The sequence below is a fragment of the Calliphora vicina genome, chromosome 1 (genome assembly GCF_958450345.1).
Source record: "Calliphora vicina chromosome 1, idCalVici1.1, whole genome shotgun sequence".
NCBI lineage: Eukaryota > Metazoa > Arthropoda > Insecta > Diptera > Calliphoridae > Calliphora > Calliphora vicina.
In genome coordinates, this window is record NC_088780.1 from 12,923,396 (window position 1) to 12,948,987 (window position 25,592).

General features: G+C 32.1%; 1 protein-coding gene across 1 annotated transcript; it reads right to left on the bottom strand.

Annotated features, from left to right (window-relative positions):
• Positions 1–1,752: 1,752 nt before the first annotated feature.
• On the bottom strand, positions 1,753–25,555 carry RhoGAP92B (Rho GTPase activating protein at 92B). The gene is made up of 5 exons (XM_065499031.1): positions 25,270–25,555; positions 24,665–24,924; positions 13,686–13,861; positions 3,258–4,221; positions 1,753–3,061 (listed from the first exon to the last, which is right to left on the bottom strand). Exons 1-5 carry the CDS (start codon positions 25,317–25,319, stop codon positions 1,956–1,958), a joined length of 2,556 nt encoding a protein of 851 aa, XP_065355103.1. The 5' UTR covers positions 25,320–25,555; the 3' UTR covers positions 1,753–1,955.
• Positions 25,556–25,592: the final 37 nt, after the last annotated feature.

The following is a 25,592-nucleotide window of genomic DNA, read 5'->3' on the forward strand; positions in this document are numbered from 1 at the left end:
AAGAAAATTATAATAATAAAGAGAAATACTAAACAAATTACAAACACTCTCAAAATCAATCATGGAAGTAGGGCTAAAACAAAAAGTCTTTAAGGGAAAAGCCACAATAAATTGGGGAAGGAAGGATAGAAAGGTAGAAAATACAGATAGATATAAATTACGATAATACTACTACAAAGACTAAACATAAATAACTATTTTATTATATTATAGAAGTAATAAATCATATGTATTTCAAATATAAGTAAATTACATATGTATGTATGTTATGTATATAAGAATATATGTATTGTAAGTATAAGAATATGTATGTAAATGTTTTATCATACTACATACTTATATATTGTTTATATAAGTATTATATATTAAATTTTATAAGTATTTATTATAAATATTTGCTTTCTTTTAGTTTAAATGATATGACTAAATAATAATAATAATAAAATATGTATGTAAGTTTAAATGAATATTGTGGTTATTATAGCACTTTTTAAAGCATTCAAAATTTATATATTTTAAAATATATTTTTGTATTTATGTATATGTTAAACAGTTTTTAAAGAAATTTTTTAAAAGCATTATACTTTTATTATTAAGTTATATTTGCTTAGTTAATGTTAATTTTAAAGGAAGGGTTAGAAAAATGCTTAAAGAAATGCCAATAATTATGACAAGAGTTTTTCATTTTCATGTCTTTTTATTATTTTATAGTTTTTCTTTATTTTTTGTTGAAGAAAATTCTTTCATTTATAAGATGTGCGCTTAAATTTTTCTTTGTTTATAATAGTATTTTAAAACATAAAAGTTAAACTTTATAAGTATTTAATTTAAATTGTTTAAGGTTTTATTTACATAAAAAAAGGAACATGATTTTTTGGGATAAGAACAAAGGTTTTTTTATGGTAAAATTATAAAAGTAACAAAGAGGTTTTTTAAAAAAACACTAAGGAGTCTTACGAAAATTTATTAAATTAAATAATAAAATTAAAAGAAATCTTAAACAAAAGGGATACATACACACACTTAGCAAACAGACAGAGGATACAGCAGTTTTAGACAGGTTTGGAATTAGTGAAACAATAAAGATTTTCTTAACAATTTGCTCTCTAAAGAGATATTTTCTAGTTAAGGTACTTTCTTCAAAATTATCCTTTTACAAAGTAACTTTCTTCAAAAGGTACTTTCTTCAAAAGGTACTTTCTTCAAAAGGTACTTTCTTCAAAAGGTACTTTCTTCAAAAGGTACTTTCTTCAAAAGGTACTTTCTTCAAAAGGTACTTTCTTCAAAAGGTACTTTCTTCAAAAGGTACTTTCTTCAAAAGGTACTTTCTTCAAAAGGTACTTTCTTCAAAAGGTACTTTCTTCAAAAGGTACTTTCTTCAAAAGGTACTTTCTTCAAAAGGTACTTTCTTCAAAAGGTACTTTCTTCAAAAGGTACTTTCTTCAAAAGGTACTTTCTTCAAAAGGTACTTTCTTCAAAAGGTACTTTCTTCAAAAGGTACTTTCTTCAAAAGGTACTTTCTTCAAAACGTACTTTCTTCAAAAGGTACTTTCTTCAAAAAGTACTTTCTTCAAAATTACTTTTTTAAAAAAAGTACAATTTTGAAAATTCAGTTTTTTAAAATAGTACTAGTAAAATTCACAAAAAGTACTATTTTGAAAATTCGCTTTTTTGAAAATTAATTTTATTAAAAAAGTACTATTTTGAAAATTAATTTTTTAGACTGAAAAAGTTGCTAAATTCAGGCTTTTGGTAATTTCAAAAACATTTCAATTATGCCTTTACATTTCAGCCAATTTATTTCAAAATAAATCACTGTAATATTCATAACCTGCTTTTTCAAAAACTTAAAATATAAATCTTCTTTTGAAATCAAAATGATAAAAAAACAAAACTTCTACACACACTTAACACAAGCACTCACTAAATCACATCACATCATCTTAAAAATGAAATCATTCGACCTGTTTTTTAACACTAGTGGGCGGGGGTGGAGCAGGCACTGTAGGTCGTTTGGGTGTCATAATCATGTTGGGCGATACAGGGGTAGTGGGGGTAGTTAAGCGTAACTCTAAAGGTTTATCTGTGTTAGCGGACGATGATGACGTGTTAGTGTTTGCTATTGTAAGATTTGTTACATTAGAATTATTTGAATTTGTTGTCATAACTTTTGCCACTGTAACAGCCGGAGGAGGAGGTATAACGGGCGGAGGCATTGCATTAGCATTCACTTCCAAATTAACTTGATTAGTAGTCGAGTGATTTAAGTGGTTGTTATGATTGGTTTCTTTAAGTATAGCTGAGGGTATAGAGGTATTGCTGCTGCCAATATTGGCCTGTAAAGCTGTAACATTATCACAATGTTCTTGTACCAATTGTTCGGCAGTTTTATGACCACGCAGTGTGCCATTTGTGGCAGTACAATCTTCAGCAGTTAGGCTGTTGTTAGTTGGTGTGCATTCGTCATCACTTTTATAGCCCATGCCACCGCCACCACCTCCCCCTGTAGCAGTGGTCGATGTTAAACCCAATACCATGGGACGTTTGGGGATTTTTGGTTTTTGTGGGAGATCAGGTTTAAAGTTTAGGGAGCTAACGCTGTCATTACTTTTGCGATCCGCAGTGGGTGAGGGTAGATTGTCCAAACCGAAGAATTGTGTACGAGTCATGGGCACCGGTTTGGCTGAAATGGGAGGATGTTGTGAGTTCGTTGTCGTAAAATTATTGGATTCTGGTTGTGTCTGCGGTTGCTGTTGCTGCTGTTGTAAAAGCAATTGTTTAGGTAATGGTGGTATTTCAGGTTTCTCTGTATGGCCGCCAGTGCTATTGTTGTTATTATTAGCCACCACCTGAGCGGTGGTTGTGTTGTTTGTGGGAAAAAGTTCTTTAGCTCTTTGGTGATTATTATGCTGCAGTTCTCCATTGTTTTTATTGGCCATTGTATCGGCCGTTGATGAACCATTTGGATCGGAGCTAACAATATTTAGTAGTTTTGTGGGTGGTGAGGGAGCACAGGGCTTTTGGCGTCGTATGGTACCATAGCGGGGACTTTCGGAGATGTCTGGAAAATTAATAAAAATTATTAGAAAAATGTCAGCAGAATATTGTGTACAAACTGGTTTTCTATAGAGAAAATTGTGTATTAAAGTTCTCTCTATAGAAAGTATTGTGTATGATAGTTTTTTCTAGTGAAAATATTGTGCATAGCAGTTTCATCTATAGAAATGATTGAAACATATTATAAACAACAAACTCACCACACATATCATGACGATCTAAATTTTCATTGGATGAATTCGATTTACTTTTATCCTCCACAAACAACTTGCCACGCTGTAATGTGGCAAAGAAATCCACCTCGCCCTCAAAGAAATAATCCCATTGGCTAATCAACAGCTCTACAATGATATTTACAGCCGATGAACTATTCACCTGGCCCATATAATCGGCTGGATTGTTTTTGTCCAATCGAGGCCACAACATATTCGGCGACATAACAATGGCCAAATTGTGTGAGCTCATTTTATTGCAGTCGACATTCTGGGTAACCAACCACAGAAATTTGGTTAGATAACGTAAATTTAGATAGTTTGCAGAGGGCAGTTTGGCCAAAGTGTTTTTAATCTCAATTTTACGCTCCTCCTCGGTGTGTTTCTCCACGGCCCGCAAAAATTCTTTGTAGCATTTGAAGGTCAACAGGGGTTCAGGTAGTTCGCGTAAATACAATTTCAAAATAGAACCAATCACATGGGGATCCTGATAGTCGACCGGCAAAGGGGTCTTGACGTATTGGGCCTCCAAAGCATGTTTCATGCGTCTCAATTTCGTACTAGCACAGCCAACACGCAACAAACCCTCTTCGCTGAGGCCATTCTCCACCAAACAGCAGACACACAACTCAATAATATAGGATATTTCACGATTTGTAGAGTCCAGGTGATCGGTGAGCGAGGTGCCAAAACGTGACTTCACCGTGGACTGTATAATATCTTGTATGTTTGCCAATGAGGTGTTGACCTTTTGTAAAGCACGCTCATGATAGTTTCTTTGGTTGAGTACATAATCTCGTATGCATTGGACAATGACATCTTCTTTGGCAATCAGTTCAAACATTTGAGCAGCCCACGAGTCACGCTCCTTTTCCAATTTTATCTCACATTGTTCCTGTTGATCTTTAATGTGATTGATTTTCGCCAGGGGCTCATCTAGACGTATGGCAGCCTAAAATTAATAAAATCAATAATTATTATTTAAAACTATTGCGGAAATTTGCCATGTTTTGTAGGAATTTATTTCTATTATTATTTGTTTATACTTGTAAATGTCTATGTATCTAGTTTATTGATTGTTTTGTGTTTTTTTCTTTTCTTGTTATATTTTATTTTAACAAATGTGCTGCATGTTTATGACCTAATAAACCAATTTCCTCTTTTAGTTGTCATGACTCAAATGCAGTTTTGTTTAAAAAAGAAATTATTGTCTGTCTTTTTGTTTTGTCTTGATTTTTTTTAATTGCAAATAATGTTTTCATTTCAATTTTATTAGATAAAGAAGGCAAATCTTATCATTTAAACGTTCATTTACTTTTCTTGTTTTTGCTTTACCAACCCAATTTGTAGGAGTGGAGGTCTACTTATTTCATTCGATCATTTGTAACACGGGGAATTGTTCATTGCACAATGGGGGAAAAGTAAATACGCAAGTTTTATTTGATTAATTAGGTATTTAGGGTTAGGGGCTCAAAATGTTGAAAACAATTTCTAATGAAAACAAATTTTAATGAAAACAAATATTTTTGGTGAAAAAATATTCGGGTTAAAAAATATTTTTTCCCGATTTTAAATCACTTTCTTCAAAAGGTACTTTCTTAAAAAGGTACTTTCTTCAAAAGGTACTTTCTTCAAAAGGTACTTTCTTCAAAAGGTACTTTCTTCAAAAGGTACTTTCTTCAAAAGGTACTTTCTTCAAAAGGTACTTTCTTCAAAAGGTACTTTTTTCAAAAGGTACTTTCTTCAAAAGGTACTTTCTTCAAAAGGTACTTTCTTCAAAAGGTACTTTTTTCAAAAGGTACTTTCTTCAAAAGGTACTTTCTTCAAAAGGTACTTTCTTCAAAAGGTACTTTCTTCAAAAGGTACTTTCTTCAAAAGGTACTTTCTTCAAAAGGTACTTTCTTCAAAAGGTACTTTCTTCAAAAGGTACTTTATTCAATAGGTACATTCTTCAAAAGGTACTTTCTTCAAAAGGTACTTTCTTCAAAAGGTACTTTCTTCAAAAGGTACTTTCTTCAAAAGGTACTTTCTTCAAAAGGTACTTTCTTCAAAAGGTACTTTCTTCAAAATGTACTTTCTTCAAAAGGTACTTTCTTCAAAAGGTACTTTCTTCAAAAGGTACTTTCTTCGAAAGGTACTTTCTTCAAAAGGTACTTTCTTCAAAAGGTACTTTCTTCAAAAGGTACTTTCTTCAAAAGGTACTTTCTTCAAAAGGCACTTTCTTCAAAAGGTACTTTCTTAAAAAGGTACTTTCATCAAAAGGTACTTTCATCAAAAGGTACTTTCTTCAAAAGGTACTTTCTTCAAAAGGTACTCTCTTCAAAAGGTACTCTCTTCAAAAGGTACTTTCATCAAAAGGTACTTTCTTCAAAAGGTACTTTCTTCAAAAGGTACTTTCTTCAAAAGGTACTCTCTTCAAAAGGTACTTTCATCAAAAGGTACTTTCTTCAAAAGGTACTTTATTCAAAAGGTACTTTCTTCAAAAGGTACTTTATTCAAAAGGTACTTTCTTCAAAAGGTACTCTCTTCAAAAGGTACTCTCTTCAAAAGGTACTTTCATCAAAAGGTACTTTCTTCAAAAGGTACTTTCTTCAAAAGGTACTTTCTTCAAAAGGTACTTTCTTCAAAAGGTACTTTCTTCAAAAGGTACTTTCTTCAAAAGGTACTTTCTTCAAAAGGTACTTTCTTCAAAAGGTACTTTCTTCAAAAGGTACTTTATTCAAAAGGTACTTTCTTCAAAAGGTACTTTATTCAAAAGGTACTTTCTTCAAAAGGTACTTTATTCAAAAGGTACTTTCTTCAAAAGGTACTTTCTTCAAAAGGTACTTTATTCAAAAGGTACTTTCTTCAAAAGGTACTTTCTTCAAAAGGTACTTTCTTCAAAAGGTACTTTCTTCAAAAGGTACTTTCTTCAAAAGGTACTTTCTTCAAAAGGTACTTTCTTCAAAAGGTACTTTCTTCAAAAGGTACTTTCTTCAAAAGGCACTTTCTTCAAAAGGTACTTTCTTCAAAAGGTACTTTCTTCAAAAGGTACTTTCTTCAAAAGGTACTTTCTTCAAAAGGTACTTTCTTCAAAAGGTACTTTCTTCAAAAGGTACTTTCTTCAAAAGGTACTTTCTTCAAAAGGTACTTTCTTCAAAAGGTACTTTCTTCAAAAGGTACTTTCTTCAAAAGGTACTTTCTTCAAAAGGTACTTTCTTCAAAAGGTACTTTCTTCAAAAGGTACTTTCTTCAAAAGGTACTTTCTTCAAAAGGTACTTTCTTCAAAAGGTACTTTCTTCAAAAGGCACTTTCTTCAAAAGGTACTTTCTTCAAAAGGTACTTTCTTCAAAAGGTACTTTCTTCAAAAGGTACTTTCTTCAAAAGGTACTTTCTTCAAAAGGTACTTTCTTCAAAAGGTACTTTCTTCAAAAGGTACTTTCTTCAAAAGGTACTTTCTTCAAAAGGTACTTTCTTCAAAAGGTACTTTCTTCAAAAGGTACTTTCTTCAAAAGGTACTTTCTTCAAAAGGTACTTTCTTCAAAAGGTACTTTATTCAAAAGGTACTTTCTTCAAAAGGTACTTTATTCAAAAGGTACTTTATTCAAAAGGTACTTTCTTCAAAAGGTACTTTCTTCAAAAGGTACTTTCTTCAAAAGGTACTTTCTTCAAAAGGTACTTTCTTCAAAAGGTACTTTCTTCAAAAGGTACTTTCTTCAAAAGGTACTTTCTTCAAAAGGTACTTTCTTCAAAAGGTACTTTCTTCAAAAGGTACTTTCTTCAAAAGGTACTTTCTTCAAAAGGTACTTTCTTCAAAAGGTACTTTCTTCAAAAGGTACTTTCTTCAAAAGGTACTTTCTTCAAAAGGTACTTTCTTCAAAAGGTACTTTATTCAATAGGTACATTCTTCAAAAGGTACTTTCTTCAAAAGGTACTTTCTTCAAAAGGTACTTTCTTCAAAAGGTACTTTCTTCAAAAGGTACTTTCTTCAAAAGGTACTTTCTTCAAAAGGTACTTTCTTCAAAAGGTACTTTCTTCAAAAGGTACTTTCTTCAAAAGGTACTTTCTTCAAAAGGTACTTTCTTCAAAAGGTACTTTTTTCAAAAGGTACTTTCTTCAAAAGGTACTTTCTTCAAAAGGTACTTTCTTCAAAAGGTACTTTTTTCAAAAGGTACTTTCTTCAAAAGGTACTTTCTTCAAAAGGTACTTTCTTCAAAAGGTACTTTCTTCAAAAGGTACTTTCTTCAAAAGGTACTTTCTTCAAAAGGTACTTTCTTCAAAAGGTACTTTCTTCAAAAGGTACTTTCTTCAAAAGGTACTTTCTTCAAAAGGTACTTTCTTCAAAAGGTACTTTCTTCAAAAGGTACTTTCTTCAAAAGGTACTTTCTTCAAAAGGTACTTTCTTCAAAAGGTACTTTCTTCAAAAGGTACTTTCATCAAAAGGTACTTTCATCAAAAGGTACTTTCTTCAAAAGGTACTTTCTTCAAAAGGTACTTTCTCCAAAATGTACTTTCTTCAAAAGGTACTTTTTTAACAGTTTATCAACAGTTGATACATTTGAACTCTTGTAAAGTATTTTTCTAAAAATTATTTCTTATTTTTAATTGGGAAAAGTTTTATGTAGACTTCTCTGGAAGTTGTTAGAAATAACTTCTAAATAATAGCAAAAAATCCAGTTGTAAAGTAACGAAATTGTGATTCGATAGAAATTTATTTTACTTCATTTACTGTAAATTAATTAAATTAGAAATACATGGTAGGGTATGTATTAAATTCACGTTTGTCTAAATTTGTCTGTAATCTATTGTTTTTTTGTTATTTATGTATGTTTTCTTGTTTATTATTGTATTAATTTAAATTTGTCTTATTTATTAGTTATTTTTTTGCTGTTATAATTTCTCTGTTTCTACTATTTTAGTAGGTGTATAATTTAAAGCCCTGCCATAATGAGACATACATTAGGGGTATAATATGAAGATAAAATAGAAGCCAAGTAAAAATCAAAATGAATAAAATAAAAAAAATGATTCGAAAAAGTGCCATGAGTATAGCATCATCGGACCTTATTTCTTCAAAACTGATGCCGGAGAATGGAGATCGTTATCGCATCATGATCAATGATTTTTTGTTTAAAAACGGGATGACGTTACGTGTCTTACGGCGACCGCAACCATCGATTTATTGAAATCAAAATTTGGCGATATCTTGATTTCGAGAAATGGATCTGAAATTTTGCATCCAAGGTCGTGCGATTTGACACCTCTCTATTATTTCCTGTGGGGTCATTCGAAGTCACAGGTTGATGCTGATGAGCCAGCATCATTTGACTCCTTGTAGGCCAATATTGTTTGGGTTATTCATGACATACGGCCAGCAATGCTCGAAGAAGTGGCCAAAAATTGGAAGTCCAGAATGCGTTTCGTCAAGCAATTCCATGGTGGCCTTACGAACAAATTCTTTTTTTTATTAAAATTAACTTTTTTGTGTTAATTTTTTCAATTTCAAGTTCTATTGAGACCTTTACATTTGTGTCCCATTTAAAATTTGTTTATGAATATGGATTTTAATAAATTTCTTTATTAATTAAAAAAACTTCTTGCTTTACTACCCGAATACCCCTAATACATTTGTGTGTCTTTCCATTTAAGGCATCAAAGCCATTATAGTTTCAAATACTACTTATGGTTAAAGTGGATGTTATGACACATTGTGGTTTAAAATATTATAATTAACTACAATACAACAAAAAACAACAACAACAACAAGAATAACACAAAAAAATATAATAGTAATTTATAATAAGGCATTAATTGTTTAAGAAAAAAATAATTGAAAGAAACAAAAAAAAAAGAAAAAGATAAAATAAAACCAAATCAATTCCTCATTGTTTTGATTTAAAAAAGGTGTGAGTTTTTTTATTTTTTTGTTAAGCAAAAATAAATCTTTTCAGCTATAAATAAATAAAAAAGAAATAGAAAGAGGTTTCTTGCATAATAATTAAAATGGGTTAATAAATATACATAAATAAAATTGAATATATGTAAATTATAAATTAAATTATGATAACAAAAGTTTAAATATCTTTTAAAATATTGTAAAAAACCGTTATGACAAATAACAAATGTTTGTTTACTTTTTTCGGAGGGGTGGTCAACGGATGACGGAGTTATAAAAGAAAAATTTTTAACAAAAAATGTCTTTAAAAACTTGCATTGAAAAAGTCTGGTTTTTGACATACAGATGGACATGTTTGTGCTTATAATCACAGATACCAAAAACGATCCTCGGATTTACGATCCTTCGTATCAGAAAATACCTCAATGCAATACAAAATATAAGGCATTAATTTAGCATTAGCCATACCCATCCTAATAGAACTAGGAAAATGTATGTTTATCAAGCTAGTATGTATAGGAATATTTAAGAAATATGTCCTTATAACGAGTTATAAGGCTGATGGTAACGAATTCCCAAACTAAAAAGGAATCTCACAATCTTGTTAAAATACCTTTTCAACGTAGCAAATCCACTACCCTTTGGACCAGAAACTAACTCAATACAATACAGAATTTGTGGCATTTACAAGTCATTAACCATACACATCCTAAAAAGGAAGAAAATTATATTCCGGAAGAAAATCCTTGAACGTGATCCTCAATCAAGATACCAAGACATTTCATTCAATTAACAAACTCAATACATGGACCATCGAAAATAATCTAAACACATCACGGGACAATAGGTTAGGTTAGGTTATAAAGGCAGCTAGTATCAACCAGCTCACTTGGGTCCATGAATTGGTCCCTTTGTTATACCCTAGAGGATCATGCTCAGGATCTCAAGAGGTCCTTCACATGTCAGAACTAGGTTCAGTGCCGAACCAACCTGACGCACGAATGAACGAATCCATCTTCCTGATATCCAGAGTAGATAGATCCTCTAGGCCGTGCAAAAATGGACTACCTATTGTCGCAGTCCTAACCCCTGATAGAGCAGGGCAGAGACAGAGGAAATGTTCAACCGTCTCATCCTCGTCTTCATCATGGCAGTGCCCCGTAAGCACTGACCTAACCCGTGGTAGCCCGTGAAGGGCATTGACCTGTGATGGTCAAAAACGGGCCATGTGAGCCTCGATATCGAGCAGTTTGTCAAATTAGACCATCTGAGCTGAGCAGACTCTAATAATTTACGCTGTATGATTAACTTACAGCAAGATAACGGTGTACCGACCAAATGATCGATCTCATCACTTTGTAGACGTGAGCCTCTTTTGGCCAGTTCATCCGCAATAGCATTGCCAGGTACACCAGAGTGACCAGGCATCCAGAATAACTCCAGGTTAGAATGTCTCGTCATCTCATTAAGAGATACCCGGCATTCATGTACCAATCTGGATGTCGAGTAGACGCCAGATAGAGATTTGATAGCAGGCGGATATTCACACCAAATAGCCTATAGTACTTCATCCAGTGTATTGCCCTTTTAATCGCTGAGATCTCAGCTGAATTACACTACATTGATCATGTAGCCTGAAACACACCCCCTCTGAAAATGGGGAATATAAAAGACAGCACCCACCCCAACCGCAGACTTGGAACCATCTGTATATATGACATACGTGTCCCTAGAAGAAGGAGACTCGCCCACCAACGATACAGAGAAGCGTCTGTCAATAAAGGGTAAGGAGTGCAATAGTTAAAGGGTAGGAGTGCAAATGTTAACATTGAGATAAGATATACTTCCCAAAATAGACGCATGGCCAGTACAACTAGACCTCCATGCTCCTACAGTACTTAACCTAACCGCCGAGTTTATGGCCAGTTGTTTGGCCATTAGATCAGCCGGTAGCCAGTGCATCATTACAAACAGAGCACGAGACGGAGTACTGCACAGCGCACCCGCAATCATTAGTGCAGAGATACGCAGGATTCTCTCAATTATCCTACAGTAGATGGATTTACTTAGAGCCTTCCACCATACTAGTGCAGCGGGACAATAAATCCGTGACTTTTTTCAATAAAACACCCAAGTAATTGAATAAAAAAATAATTTTATTTTTACTCCTTTGAGCTCTACACACTTTGTTCAACGATTCTCCAATTGTTTTATCACTTCCACAAACTAGGATTTGACGAGGTCATCAAAATAGGTATATTTTTTTAAGATGATTTCATCGTTGCAATCAAATCTACTTCCGCCCAGCCATTTCTTCAGTTTTAGAAACAAGAAATAGTCACTCGGGGCTAAATAAAGACAATAGAGCGGATGAGGTTGCAATTCACAGTCTAATTCTAATGGGTGCCCCGATTGACTAGATGATAGTGTACTGGACTATCAATCCAAAGGTTGCGGGTTCGATTCCTGCCAGAGACTCTGGGTGTTTCTGCAGATAAGCAAAAAGCTACGCAGTTTGGGTTTGTTTTTAACAAAAAAAAAAAAATCATTTTTGTTATGGAAACTGCACATGTGTGCACCCGATTGCGGAAAGCTTTCTCATACCCAAGTGATCATTCAAAATTGAAACCACTGAGCCATGTGAGATGCCTATGGCTTCCACAATCTCTCGCAATTTTAATCTCTGATCTGCTACTATGAATTTTTTCAATTGTTTCTGGTGTAGTTACCTCAACTGGGCGTTCGGCATCTTCGGGAACGAAATTTAGTAAACCACTTTTTTACCATTGAAATTGATAGTGCAGAGTTCCCATAACACCATTAGGCATTGAGCCTGTTGCTTCATCTTGACCTCAGATGTACCAGAGCTACTCTTGGTATCCGCGGAAGGTTTTTCTCCGAGTAAGCTATGGGCGGTGGGCGACCTCAAAATACAACATTCAGGCGGTATTGATAGCGTCTCTATGAATGTCATTCAAAGCTGCCATATACGAATTGCAATCCAATAGATCTTGCACTTACTGTATGATTTCCTCGTAAACTCGATCCTTCCTGAAATGCCTCGGGTGAGGCTCCAGCTAGTATGACTCCCCTGATGAAATTCCAGATGGAAATATTTTAACAACATGACGTTGAGTTCATTTACTGGAAGAATCTTCTTCATAGCGTCATATGCGGGAAGTTCTGCTTTACTTCTTTAATTTGAAAAAAAAGTGCCGCTGAAACACACAGATTGCTCACCAAAGCCTATGGTGAATGTGTTTTTGACACCGAAGACAAAGATAACCCAGATAGCGAGCCAAAAAAGTTTAAAGACCACGAATTAGAAGCATTACTCCATGAATATTAATATCAAACTCAAACAGAAGCTTACAAAATCATTGGGTGATATTCAAGCAGCAATTTCAAAATGTTCCCGATCAGCTGGATTCATCCAAAAGCAGGGAAATTGGGTGCCATACGAATTGAAGTCGAGAGACCCTGAAAGACAATTTTGTTTGTCTGAAATGTTGCTTGAACGCTACAAAAGAAAATCATTTTTGCTACAAAAGAAAATCATTACTTGCGATAAAAAAAATGGATCCATTCCGACAACTCGAAGCGTAAGAGATCGTATGTGAAGCCCGGCGAAACAGCCGAATCGACACAAAAGCCAAATATCCATGGCGCTATGGCAATCCTCTGTATTTGTTGGTACCAAAAGCGTCCTATCTATTATGAGCTGCTGAAATCTGGTCAGACCATTACAGGTAACCTGTATCGAACGTAACTGATTTGTTGGAAGCGAGCATTGACCAAAAACCGCTCAGACATGAAACTGTAATATTCCATCATGACAAAGCTCGAACACATGTTGCAATACCTGTTAAAAAGTATTTATAATGAAGTGGCCTCATCCGCTTTTTAGTCCACACCTTGTCCCGTCCGACTACTATTTGTTTCGATCGATGCAGAACGCTCTCTCTAGGATACGCTTCACTTTGGAATAGAGTATCCGATATTGGGTTGATTCGTTCTTGGCTTCAAAAGATGAAAAGTTCTTTAGGGTCGAAATCCATATATTGCCAGAAAGATGGGAAAAGATCATAGCTAACAATGACCAATACTTTCAATAAATTTATATTGTACAAATCTTTCAAAATAAGAGCTAAACTTTAGAAAAAATCCCTTATTTTTAAGTCATACACTTAATAATTTATCTTAATTTTATTTGAAAACTTATTTAATTATTATTCCTTTTAAATTATAAATCTAACCCAATGTGCTGCATTCATACAGTAATAATAAATTCATGAACAAACTATTTTATCAAAATGTAAACAAATCAACAATATTAAATAACATAAATGAAATGAAGCAAAAACGTTGCTTAATCTGTCATTTAAATATATCAATAAAGAAATTCTTGCTATAAATAAATATAAAAAGAAACTTTTAAACAAGTATAAATAAAAATAAAATACAACTTAATGTAATGATAAGGTTAAACTGTAACTATAACAAAAATATTTAAAATATTTCATTTTTAAAGAAAAACTCACCTCATAATTTCGTTTTAATGATGCATATTCTTGCAGCGTACGGGATACATTACGCTTTAAGGTTGAGATCTCTTGTATTTCATTGTCTAAAATTAATTTAAGACGCCGCACCACTTCGCATTCTGTTTCCAATTCACTGTCAACAATACACTCAGCAATTGACTTTTCAAGTTCGCCTGTGAAGAAAGAGTAACAAAAAACAAAAAAACATTTAAATCCCTGTTTAAAATCTAAAGAAGCAGCCAGCCAACAGAGTCATGAATCAAATTCACAGACCATGAATGAAGTTGAAGTAAAAGTAATAACAGGAAATATTAAAATATAAAAATAAATTGTTTATTAATCTGTCTTGATTTTTTATTTTACTTAAATAACCAAAAAAAAAAAAGGAAAATAAATAAGACTTAAATAATTCTGTTTTATTTTTCAAAAATTAAGTGGCAAATCCAACAAGGTTGATGACTTGTTTATGAACACTCGCATACACTGCTAGCAAGTGGTTGGATATATAAATTCCATGTTCGTAATCGTCTCTTCTATCCATTTAAAATGTGTTTAACAAGACATTTTAATTTAGAAAATGCTCAATGTATTTTATTTCATTTCATTTTATTTAGATCTATATGTATCTTTTATATACAAGTAGTAAGGCGAGTTAGGTGGAGGGAGGGTGTTGTGGTATTTGCAATTTATCTGCATTAAATGTGTGAATTTAATTTAAATTGTGTGGATTTTGTTTGTTTGTGTTTAATTGTGTTTAGTTTTTTTTTTTTTTTTTTTGCAATTGAGAAATTTCGTTTGCCTCTAAAAGAGGATTAAAATAAATTGACCATAAATTGTAACCACTAAGATACACATACGACAGCCACTTTACTTTCAACGAAAGTGACAAATGATGATGATTATTATCTAATGCGGAAAATAGTCAAGATTTATACATAAATACACTTATTACAAATTTTAATTAATTTTTCTGTCAATTAAATGACAATAATTTATTTATGCCATGTTAAGTTATGGATTTTGATCACTAATATTGTACGAAATTAGTAGAGTCCCAACAAATCCATTTTTTTTCTGGCAGAAACCAAACTAAGTCTAATTCGAAATTTCCAAAATAAATTAATGGCATACATTTTAGAATATCTGACTGCTCCTGTCAACATGCATCTGTCAGTTAACTCCTGTCAAAATTTCAACAAGCTGCGTCATTTAGTTTGTGTTTGACAGCCATTGATAGGAGACTACAGCGAGACTTGAGGAGATGGAAAAAAGTGAATTTCGCGAGCTCATTGGCGTAAACGTCATACGCCTACGACAGTTTCGTACTAGATTAAAGACACAGTTTGCATTTTATCTTTAATCTAGTACGAAACAGTCGTAGGCGTAAGACGTTTACGCCAACCACGATAAGGGTGATTATTTGTTGCGGAAAAACAAACGTAACTCAAACCAAGACTAAGCTTTCTAAATACTATGGGAACTCTGCTCCATCAATTTCAATGGTAAAAAAGTGCTTTACTGAATTTCGTTGTGGCCGTACAAGCACGGAAGATGCCGAACGCCCAATTGAGGTAACTACAACCGAAACATTTGAAAACAATCAAAATATAGTGTTGGCCGATCGGCGATTGAAAGTGCGAAAGCTTGTGGAAGCCAAAGGCATCTCACAAGTCTATGGCTTCAACCAAACATTTGAAAACAATCAAAATATAGTGTTGGCCGATCGGCGATTGAAAGTGCTAGAGCTTGTGGAATCCATAGGCATCTCACATGTCTATGGCTTCCATGAATTAGGCTATGAAATTCAAAAGGTCTCGTACTTATTGACCCAACATCGTAAATGGATTTTTGTAGATTTTTTTTTAAAAAAAATTTGAGACCCGAGATGCCCATCATTGAGGGGCCACTCCATTCCGCCTGCGAAGCTGAACAACAGTAAAACAACTAAGGAAACCTCAGCTCCAAACTTGTAAAACTTTGTTACGATATCTCTAATAGTTCCCGAGATACCGAATTATTTAAAAAAACAAGTAAGAGGCTGTGCCGAATCTTACATACCCTTCACCAAATTATATTTTAAAATAAAAATTTTAAATATTTTTAGGTAAACAATATTTATTTAATTTATTAGTGAACAAATTTTATGACCAAAAATTTCATTTTAATTTTAAATATTTTTAATTTAAAAAAAATTTTAATTTTTAAAAAAAAAATTTTTAAAAAAAAATTTCAATTTTTTTAAAAAAAAAATTAATTTTTTCAAAATAATTTTTTTTTGAAATTTATTAGTTTTTATAACAAATTTTATAAAAAAAAATTTTTTTTATAAAATTAAAATTCGTGTTAAAAAATATTATTACCGATTTTGACGCACTGTAGGTAAACAAAATTAAGATTTTTTAATTTATTAGTGAAAAAAATTAAAAGTTTTTTGATTTTTTTTAAAAAAAATTGTTTTTTGAAATTTATTAATGAAAAATTTTTTTGGTGAAAAAAAAATCGGGGTAAAAATTATATGGCAAAATTTTTTTTTTAAATTTCGGTTTTATTTTTTTTTTTTTTTGATTTTAAAAAAAATATTTTTCCTGATTTTGAAGCTCTGTAGGTAAACAAAATTAAGATTTTTTAATTTATTAGTAAAAAAAAATTAAATTTTTTTTGATTTTTTTTTTTTTTAAATTTTTGTTGGTGAAAAAAAAAATCGGGGTAAAAAATATTTTTTCCGATTTTGACCCATTATAGATCCGCCTTATATTCGCCATTGCAAAGGCCTTTGAAATATCTATCATTAGATATCCGTATTGTCTATATTAATGACTTTATAACCCAGATATAGATCTAAAATAGGTCAAAAATCGAGGTTGTCCTGGTTTTTTCCTCATATCTCAGACATTTGTGGACCGATTGTCTCGATTTTAAATGGCTATAATTTTGAAACATTTGGACAACATAAATTTATCTTTATGGCAACATATGGATTTCGATCCAAAAAAGAACTTTTCATCTTTTGAGGCCAAGAACGAATGCAACCAATTTCGGATACTCTATTCCAAAGTGAAGCGTATCCCAGAGAGATCATTCTGCATCGATGGAAACAAATAGTATTCGGACGGGGCAAGGTCTGGACCCAACCACTTCGTTCTAAACAATTTTTAACAGATATTGCTACATGTGGCCGAGTGTTGTCATGATATTTCTTGGCGTTTTTTTTTTGACAAATGCTAGCTTCAAACGTATCAGCTGGGTGATGGTCTGGTCAGATTTCTGCAGCTCATAATAGATAGGACTCTTTTAGTCCCACCAAATACAGAGCATTACCTAAGCGCCAGGGATATTTGTCTTTGTTGATTCAGCTGGTAGCTTTACGTACGATCTCTTACGCTTCGGATTATCGTAATGAATCCATTCGGTGCAAAAATTATGTTCTTTTATATTATTCAAGCATCATTTCGTACATGCAAAATCTTCTTTCAAGGTCTCTCAGCTTCAATTCGTATGGTTTCCAATTTCCCTGCTTTTGAATGAATCCTGCTGCTTGCAAACGTTTTGAAATTTCTGCTCGAGTAGCTCCCAATGATTTTGCAAGCTCTTGTTGAGTTTGACAACAATCTTCATGTAGTAATGATGCCTCCAATTCTTGATCTTCAAACTGTTTTGCCTGACCTGGACGATGTTTGTCTTCCGTGTCAAAATCACTACTTCTGAACCGCACAAACCATCTCTCGCACTTTGAAACCTATGAAACACATTCATAATATGCTTTGGTGAAAAATCCATGTGATTTAGCGTTACTTTTTTTCAAATTAAATCAATAAAGCAAAAGTTCCCTTATATGACGCTTTGTTGGTACAAAATTCTACATTTTCAAAGCAAGAAAAACTTTGTGGTTTACTTTATAATGTTCAATAACTAAGTGGAATATGCACCCAAAGTATACCTATGTACCCTTCAAAATGACATCAACAGCTGAGAAGGAAAAAAATCCCCTCCATGTTTAATGGTTTTTGTAGTATATTTTGTATTGTATTCAGAGTTTTGAGGACGCCTGACGTCTGAACGAGAACCTTTTCCACCAAACATAACAACTTTACTCTCTTCTGCCTATAAAATTTTCTTCCACTTTTGGACTGGCCAATTTAGATGTTAATTTGCGAACTTCTTGCGCTTGACGATATGTTTTGCTTTTAAAAGAGGGACCTTTCATGGTCTACGCATTTAAATTATGTTCTCTGAGACATATGCGAACTGTTTGAACTGTTGCTGTTATATTAATATCATTTTTTAGCTCTGTTGCAACTTTGAAAGTATAATTTTATCTCTAGCGGATCAATCTTTTGACGTGTAGCGGGAGTCAGTACTCGTTTTCTTCCACATCTTTCTGCCTTTTCTTTAAAATTAATTGCGATATGAATCATTTTGTTCGAACACCCAACCAATCGACCAATTTTGCTATAAGATTTTCCATCTGATATTAATTTTTTTGATTATTTCGCCAATTTTATTCAAAACTAGTTGACGGTCCCGGCTTCGCCCGGTAGCATTTACTAATGTTAGTTCTTTAAGTTTCTCCAACTCACATACACCTGCCTGTTCTTATTTAATTGCAAATAATATATCTAAATTTATACTGCATACTTTAGGGAGCTTTTTTATTACAGTTGACTGGACTCACAAAAAAAGAATTTCCGATTTTTACCCGGAATTTTTAAATTTTTTTTCTATCTATCTCCTGAAAATTTTGAATCGAATGAAAAAAAAATCAGCAAAATCGCTGCAGCCGTTCTCACGTGATGCCATTACATACTTGGACCATTTCATTTTTATAGATATTTGCTTTTTGTTAAACTTTATGATCGAAATAATAACAAGTAAGAGAGCTGTATATTCGGCTGTGCCGAATCTTATATATCCTTCACCAAATTATACTTTAAAATAATTTTTTTTAAATATTTTTAGGTAAAAAAAAATTTACGAGAAAAAAAATTTTTTGATGAAAAAAAAAATCGGGTCAAAAAATATTTTTCCCGATTTTGACCCATTGTAGGTACAACTTACCATATCTACATCGTTGCAATGGACTTTTAAATATCTATCATTAGATATCCATATTGTCTATATTAATGACTTAGTAATCCAGATATACATAGATCAAAAATAGGTCAAAAATCGAGGTTGTCCCGGTTTTTTGCTCATATCTCCGTTATTTATGGACGGATTTTGCTGATTTTAAATAGCAAACTTCTCGAAAGCATGTCTGACCGAATTATTGAAGATTTGGATCCCGAAGATATCTGGGGTCTTCAGAAAATTGATTTCAACAGACGGACAGACGGACATGGCTTAATCGACTCCGCTATCTATAACGATCCAGAATATATATACTTTATAAGGTCGGATATGAAAAATGTAGAAATTACAAACGGAATGACAAACTTATATGTATATACCCTTCTCACGAAGGTGAAGGGTATAAAAATTAAAGTGTCATAGTGGTGCTATTATTTTTTTTTTTCACAACTGTAAGTTATTAAAAACAAAAACTGCATTCAAAACCCCGCATTTTTAAGTCATACAACCAATAACATATTTGCATTTCTTACAAAATATAAGAAAACAGCCGTTTCATAAAATAAATTAAATTATTCTTAAAATAAAAGTTCTGTAGTATTGCTGCGGTTATTTAAATATAACTTTAAGACCACATATTACTATATACAAGAATTTAATCAATTTAAAGCGATTAGATTAGAAAATTAATAAATAAATAAAGTCTGTGGCAGAAAAAGTATTTTCGTTTACAAAAATAAATGATGGCCTGCATTAATAATAAAATTAAATGGATAAAAATGATTAAGTAGTTGATTACACATTGAGTTTGTTTGTATACATATTTAGTATTTAAACCCTGACCTTCCTGAACTCTTTGCCCAGACTTTCATTTAAATATTTTTACAACTTTTTTCGTTTTTATAAATAAATTAAAAGAACATAAAAGCCGCCACAGCAAACAAACTATATATTTAAAAGGGTCACTAGTCCATTAACTCTTTTAACTTAATTAATTTATTTAGCTGCCAAAAATGGTTTAAAAAAAAATGACATTTTTACAGCAAACGTCAAAATGTTTTACACAACAAATCACGAATACTTTTGTAACTATAAATGGCCCACATGTAATCATCATCATGAGTTCCAACACCCCTCAAATGTTAGCATAGTATAATGTACCTGGTTAAATTTTTAGTTAGTGTGTTTTTTTTTTGCTGTTTACAAAACAAGGTCAAGCTGAACTAAGGTGAGGCGAGGCTACTTGAAAATGTACAGAGAAAAAAACAAACAACAAATAAACAAATACATCACATATGTATAAACAAAATCCAAAACAAACAATACAAAAAAATATCATAAAAATAATATTATGGTTAAATTTACAAAAAACGCTCGCACAACAAAAACAAGTGGTGATGATAATATGTACGATGACACAATGCAACAATAACAAACTGACCAACTAATAAATATTTACTACTTAAAAAAGAAAGAAACACTTTCATAGATTCCTTTAAAAAGCAAATAGCAAAAGAAAGAAAAGAAACTGTTATAATAAATAAATATGAAATTGACACGCAAAGTTTTCCCCCTAATGAATAAAAAAAAAGACATAGATAAACCCTTTTGCCAACTAATGTGGAGTTTTCCATATTAATTTTTTAAAGAAATTAATTTAATCAAGTTTTTGTTTGTTTATAAAAGATTATGACTAGCGAGTGGTTGGAGTTTAATGGAATATTAAGGCAAGTGTAACGAATTTGAAATGCTATTTTTAGGGCCATTGATTGCAATGCTTACAGGTGCGGTTTGTTAAGGAATACAAAAGAGTTTTTGAATAACTTTATTAATTAAGAAGAACATAATTTATAAAGGGTCTACCAATAGAGAACGACTTCCCAAACTTTGACAGTTGATAGCGGCCATTTAGTTGAAGCTGCATCTGTCAAATTGGCTGTCATTTATTCAGTATGTTTTGCCAAATCACCCTGGACGGATATAGAGTTCAACAATACATGCAAATGATAAAATTCCCTGCAGTTAATTGAACTAGTTCCGCCACGTAGAATTAGTTAGCCACTGAGAACTACTACTAGTGAATTTTCAACCCACTCGCAATATTAATGACTGGTAAATTTAACATTATATAAACGTAATTATACCCTTCACCTTCGAGAGAAGGGTATATATAAGTTTGTCATTCCCTTTGTAATTTCTACATTTTTCATTTCCCACCCTATAAAGTAAATATATTCTGGATTCTTATAGATAGCGGAGTCGATTAAGCCATGTCCGTCTGTCTGTCCGTCCGTCTGTCTGTTGAAATCAATTTTCTGAAGACACCAGATATCTTCGGGATCCAAATTCTGTCAAACATGCTTTCGAGAAGTTTGCTATTTAAAATCAGCAAAATCAGTCCATAAATAACGGAGATATGAGCAAAAAACCGGGACAACCTCGATTTTTTACCTATTTTTGATCTATATCTGGATTACTAAGTCATTAATATAGACAATATGGATATCTAATGATAGATATTTCAAAGTCCATTGCAACGATGTAGATAAGGCTATAGTAAGTTGGACCTACAATGGGTCAAAATCGGGAAAAATATTTTTTAACCCGAATTTTTTTTTCATCAAAAAATTTTTTTGTCATACATTTTTTTTTCCAAAAAATTTTTAAAAAAAATTTGGAAAAAACTTTGAAAAAAATTTTTTTAAAAAAAAAATTTGAAAAACAATTTAAAAAAAATTAAATTTTGTTTACCTAAAAATATTTAACAAAATTTTTTTTAAAGTATAATTTAGTGAAGGGTATATAAGATTCGGCACAGCCGAATTATCTTACTTGTTGCCCATAACATTGAAACTACTCAAAGTCCAACATAATTTGTGATTCCCTTTTAAAGCCAAAGAAATATATTGTCCTTAAAATGGTATGAAGATTACGGTGTTAAAAATTAAAAAGAAACATGGTATGATGACACCTAAACTCTCTACTATATTCGTGCAAAATAATTTCGATGGAGACTCAATTAGTGCATATGATTCTACTCTCAACTTCAGCATTTTCTGCATCATCAGTGAGAACGAGAATACGAACGGCCACATTCAGGTCATGGAAGTGGTATATTTTCGAGGATTTTATTTGTCTCAAAATTTATTTTCAAAAACTTAAGACAAATAGCTGACAATTGAAATGTAGTTCAAATGATAAACACTTAACTACCACTTTTTCAGCCACATCAAACTAGTTAGTTGTACAAGTAGTAATATAGCTAGTGTAAGTTTTCTAATTGGCACTTTTCCAACTGCTGGTTTATTTTATCAAAATGGATGATAATTTTTCATAGTTTTTAATAAAAAAAATCATCTTCAGCGATGATACCAATTTACATGGGATCCAAGATCTTCGAATGCATCCCGAAAAAGTTACTTTTTGTTGTGGATTTTCTGTTGACGACGTCATCGTTTCATATTTCATTGAGAACAACATTGTCCAGGTCATCACCATCAACGGCGAGTGCTATAGGTTTATGATTACCAACTACTTTTGCCTGAATTGGATGATATGTGACTGCGTGCTGCATAGCTCATGTCCCACTAGATATTATGCACGAGAGATTTGAGAAATATTTGCTGAGTTGACAGCCCTTTGGGTGGGTAAACTCGGGTCATTCCGTTGCGTAGAACCGGTTATCGTGGGAATTTGAAGGCATGCTCATCTCACCTGCAGATGATATAATTTGGGCACCGAGATCATGCGATTTGACCCCGTTAGACTTTTTCAGGGGGTTTTCTTAAGTCGCAGGTCTATGTGAATAAGCCACAAACATTAGCGGCCTTACAAAGCCAACATGATCCATGCCATCGGTCAAATTCAGTCTGATTATGGAAAACAGTTTTTTGCCAAATTTTTGCACCAAAAAAGTTTTTTTCATCAAAACAAAAAAAAAAATTTAACGAAATTTTTAAATTTTTTGTTTTCCCTAAAAAAAATTCACCAAAAAATTTTGGTTCTGATAACCGACTTTATTGTTAATCAAATGATTTTGGCAAAATAACAGGATTTTTCTGTTTTGACTGAAAAATTTAGATGTGTGGGACAAAAATCGATTATTTAAATCGTAATTTCTCTATGTTAACTGGTTTTCTGTTGCTAAATAATCAATGATTGGCATCAAATATAAGTATGTGATTTGTAACTTTAAAAAGAATAACTTATAAAGAAATTTCACGACAAAAATTCAAAAAAAGAAATTCCCGATTAGGAACCCTACTCCAAATTGTGGTTTTATACCCTTTACACCCATCCGTTTGCAATTTCTAAATTTATTCATTTGCATCCCAATGAAGTATATAGTATATTCTGGATCGTTATAAGATATATAAGTTCCTGTAGTTCCCACAAGGTGCATAGGGCCATTTCGTTATAGAAAGTGGAGTCGTTAACGGCATGTCCTTCTGTATGTTGAAACTTTTCGAAGAGCCAAAATAACTTACATACATTATTGATAAATCAATATATCCGCTATAGTTCCGCTAAGGATGCTTTTTAAATTCGGGAAAATCGGCCCACAAATGGCAGAGATATGAAAAATATTATATTATTATTTTTGATCAATATCTGGGTTATTAAGAAAATTCACCCACAAATGGCTGATATATTAGCAAAAATCCATGATATAACGCCATCAAAATTCGGACCGACAATGGGTCAAAATCGAGAATAATCAGCCCAATTATGAATAAAAAATTCACCGGGATTTTTTTCACATTGAATTTGAATAGGAAAAAGGGGAAAAGGGAGAAAACTCCCGGGGAATTTTTATTCATAATTGGGCTGTATATGTTTTAATCTGAATTTTTTCATCATTTTTATACCCTTCACCTTCGTGAGAAGGTTATATATACATAAGTTTGTCATTCCGTTTGCAATTTCCAAAATATAATTTTCCTATTATATATTCTGGATCCTTATAGATAGCGGAGTCGATTAAGCCATGTCCGTCTGTCTGTTCGTCTGACTGTTTGTTGAAATCAATTTTCTGATTACTCCAGATATCTTCGGGATCCAAATCTTCAATAATTCTGTCAGACATGCTTTCGAGAAGTTTCCTATTTAAAATCAGCAAAATCGGTCCACAAATGGCTGAGATATGAGGAAAAAACCAGGACAACCTCGATTTTTGACCTGTATCTGGATTACTAAGTCATTAATATCGACAATATGGATATCTAATGAAAGACCTTTGCAAAGACGTATTATATAAGACCATAGTAAGTTGGACCTACAATAGGTCAAAATCGGAAAAAATATTTTTTAAACCGAATTTGTTTTTTCACCAAAAAAAAATAAAAAAAATTTTAAAATAATTCGAAAAAAATTGTTTTCCAAAAAATTAAAAAACCAACTTTTGATAAAAAAAATAAATTTTGTTTACATAAAAAATATTTAAAATTTGTATTTTGAAGTATAATTTGGCGAAGGGTATATAAGATTCGGCACAGCCGAATATATCACTCTTTCTTACTTGTTTTTCATCAAAATTGAAAACTTCCAATATCTTACAGAAAGATTTTTCTGAATTTATCGCTTTTTAAATCAGAAATTTCCAAACAAATGCTAAAAATCACAATTCTTTAAACAAATATTGAACATAAAATTCGTCTAAGATTATCTACAGTTCTAGCTTTTATAACAATCCCAAAGACAAACTAAATAGACCAAACATTTGCTTGAGGGCCAAAGTTTATGATAGATATTAAATGGCGGATATTGACAAAACATCTTATCAATAATTGATTAAAAAAAAAAACTAAAGTGTGTATATAAGCACAGAATTATTAAGAACTTATCTATCTAGTAAAAAAAAAATACAAGACATTTCCTTAAAGCAACTATAAATATTTGCCTTAACTTACCACAATTAACTAAAACATAATGCAAAGGCATATCTTTCGATAATTCCTTGGAGGATTCTTCCAGGGCTTGGCCAATTTTATAATGTGTTTGTTTTTTAATACGCTTATCGCGCTCCTGTAAATCGGCTGAGCCACCGCTGCTACTGCTGTTGGGCACAGTCGGCAATTTACGCACCATTTTATCCAAGACATCACGATATTTTTCCACTTGTTTTTCGATGGTGTCTAATTCAAAATCCTTGCGATCTGGTTTGGTAGATCTGCAAGGAAGAGAAAAATTCCATTACATGATAATACAAAAGAAGTTACACCCTTTGGCACATAGATGCATTAAAACCAACAACAACAACAAATGAAACCCAAACTGACAGTTTTTTTTGAAGTCTTTGTGTTGTTGTAGGCGAAACAACCAACCAAAAAAAAAAATTGAAGTGAAAAGAAAAACTAAATGTTGAATGCATTACGCCAGAGACACATTCCGCAACACCATGGTTATGTGGCTCTGTGTAACCTTTTGTCATCGTCTCCAATAAGACAATCTTACACAAAAAAATAATCCACAAAAACACACATAGATAGACAAACACGAAAAATAACAATTTTACCTTGAAAGATTTTCAGCTGCTATTTTAATTTTGGTAAATTGTTTTTTCATATTGAATCCTTAACACTCTCAATAACTTGTTTCTTTTATTTATGTAATATTTTATGCACTGCTTTCAAAATTCTTTATTATTTTTATAATTATTCCATAAAATTAATAATAATTTTTCTTTTATTTTTTTTTTAATAATTTTTTTGTTAAACAAAAACACACTCACGAAAATTAGTCATTCTTTGATAATACAAGAAGAACGTATAAAAATGCAAAGGCGTTGACAGTTGTCACAATACAAATAAAAAAAAATATTCGCACTTTTTGTTTAAC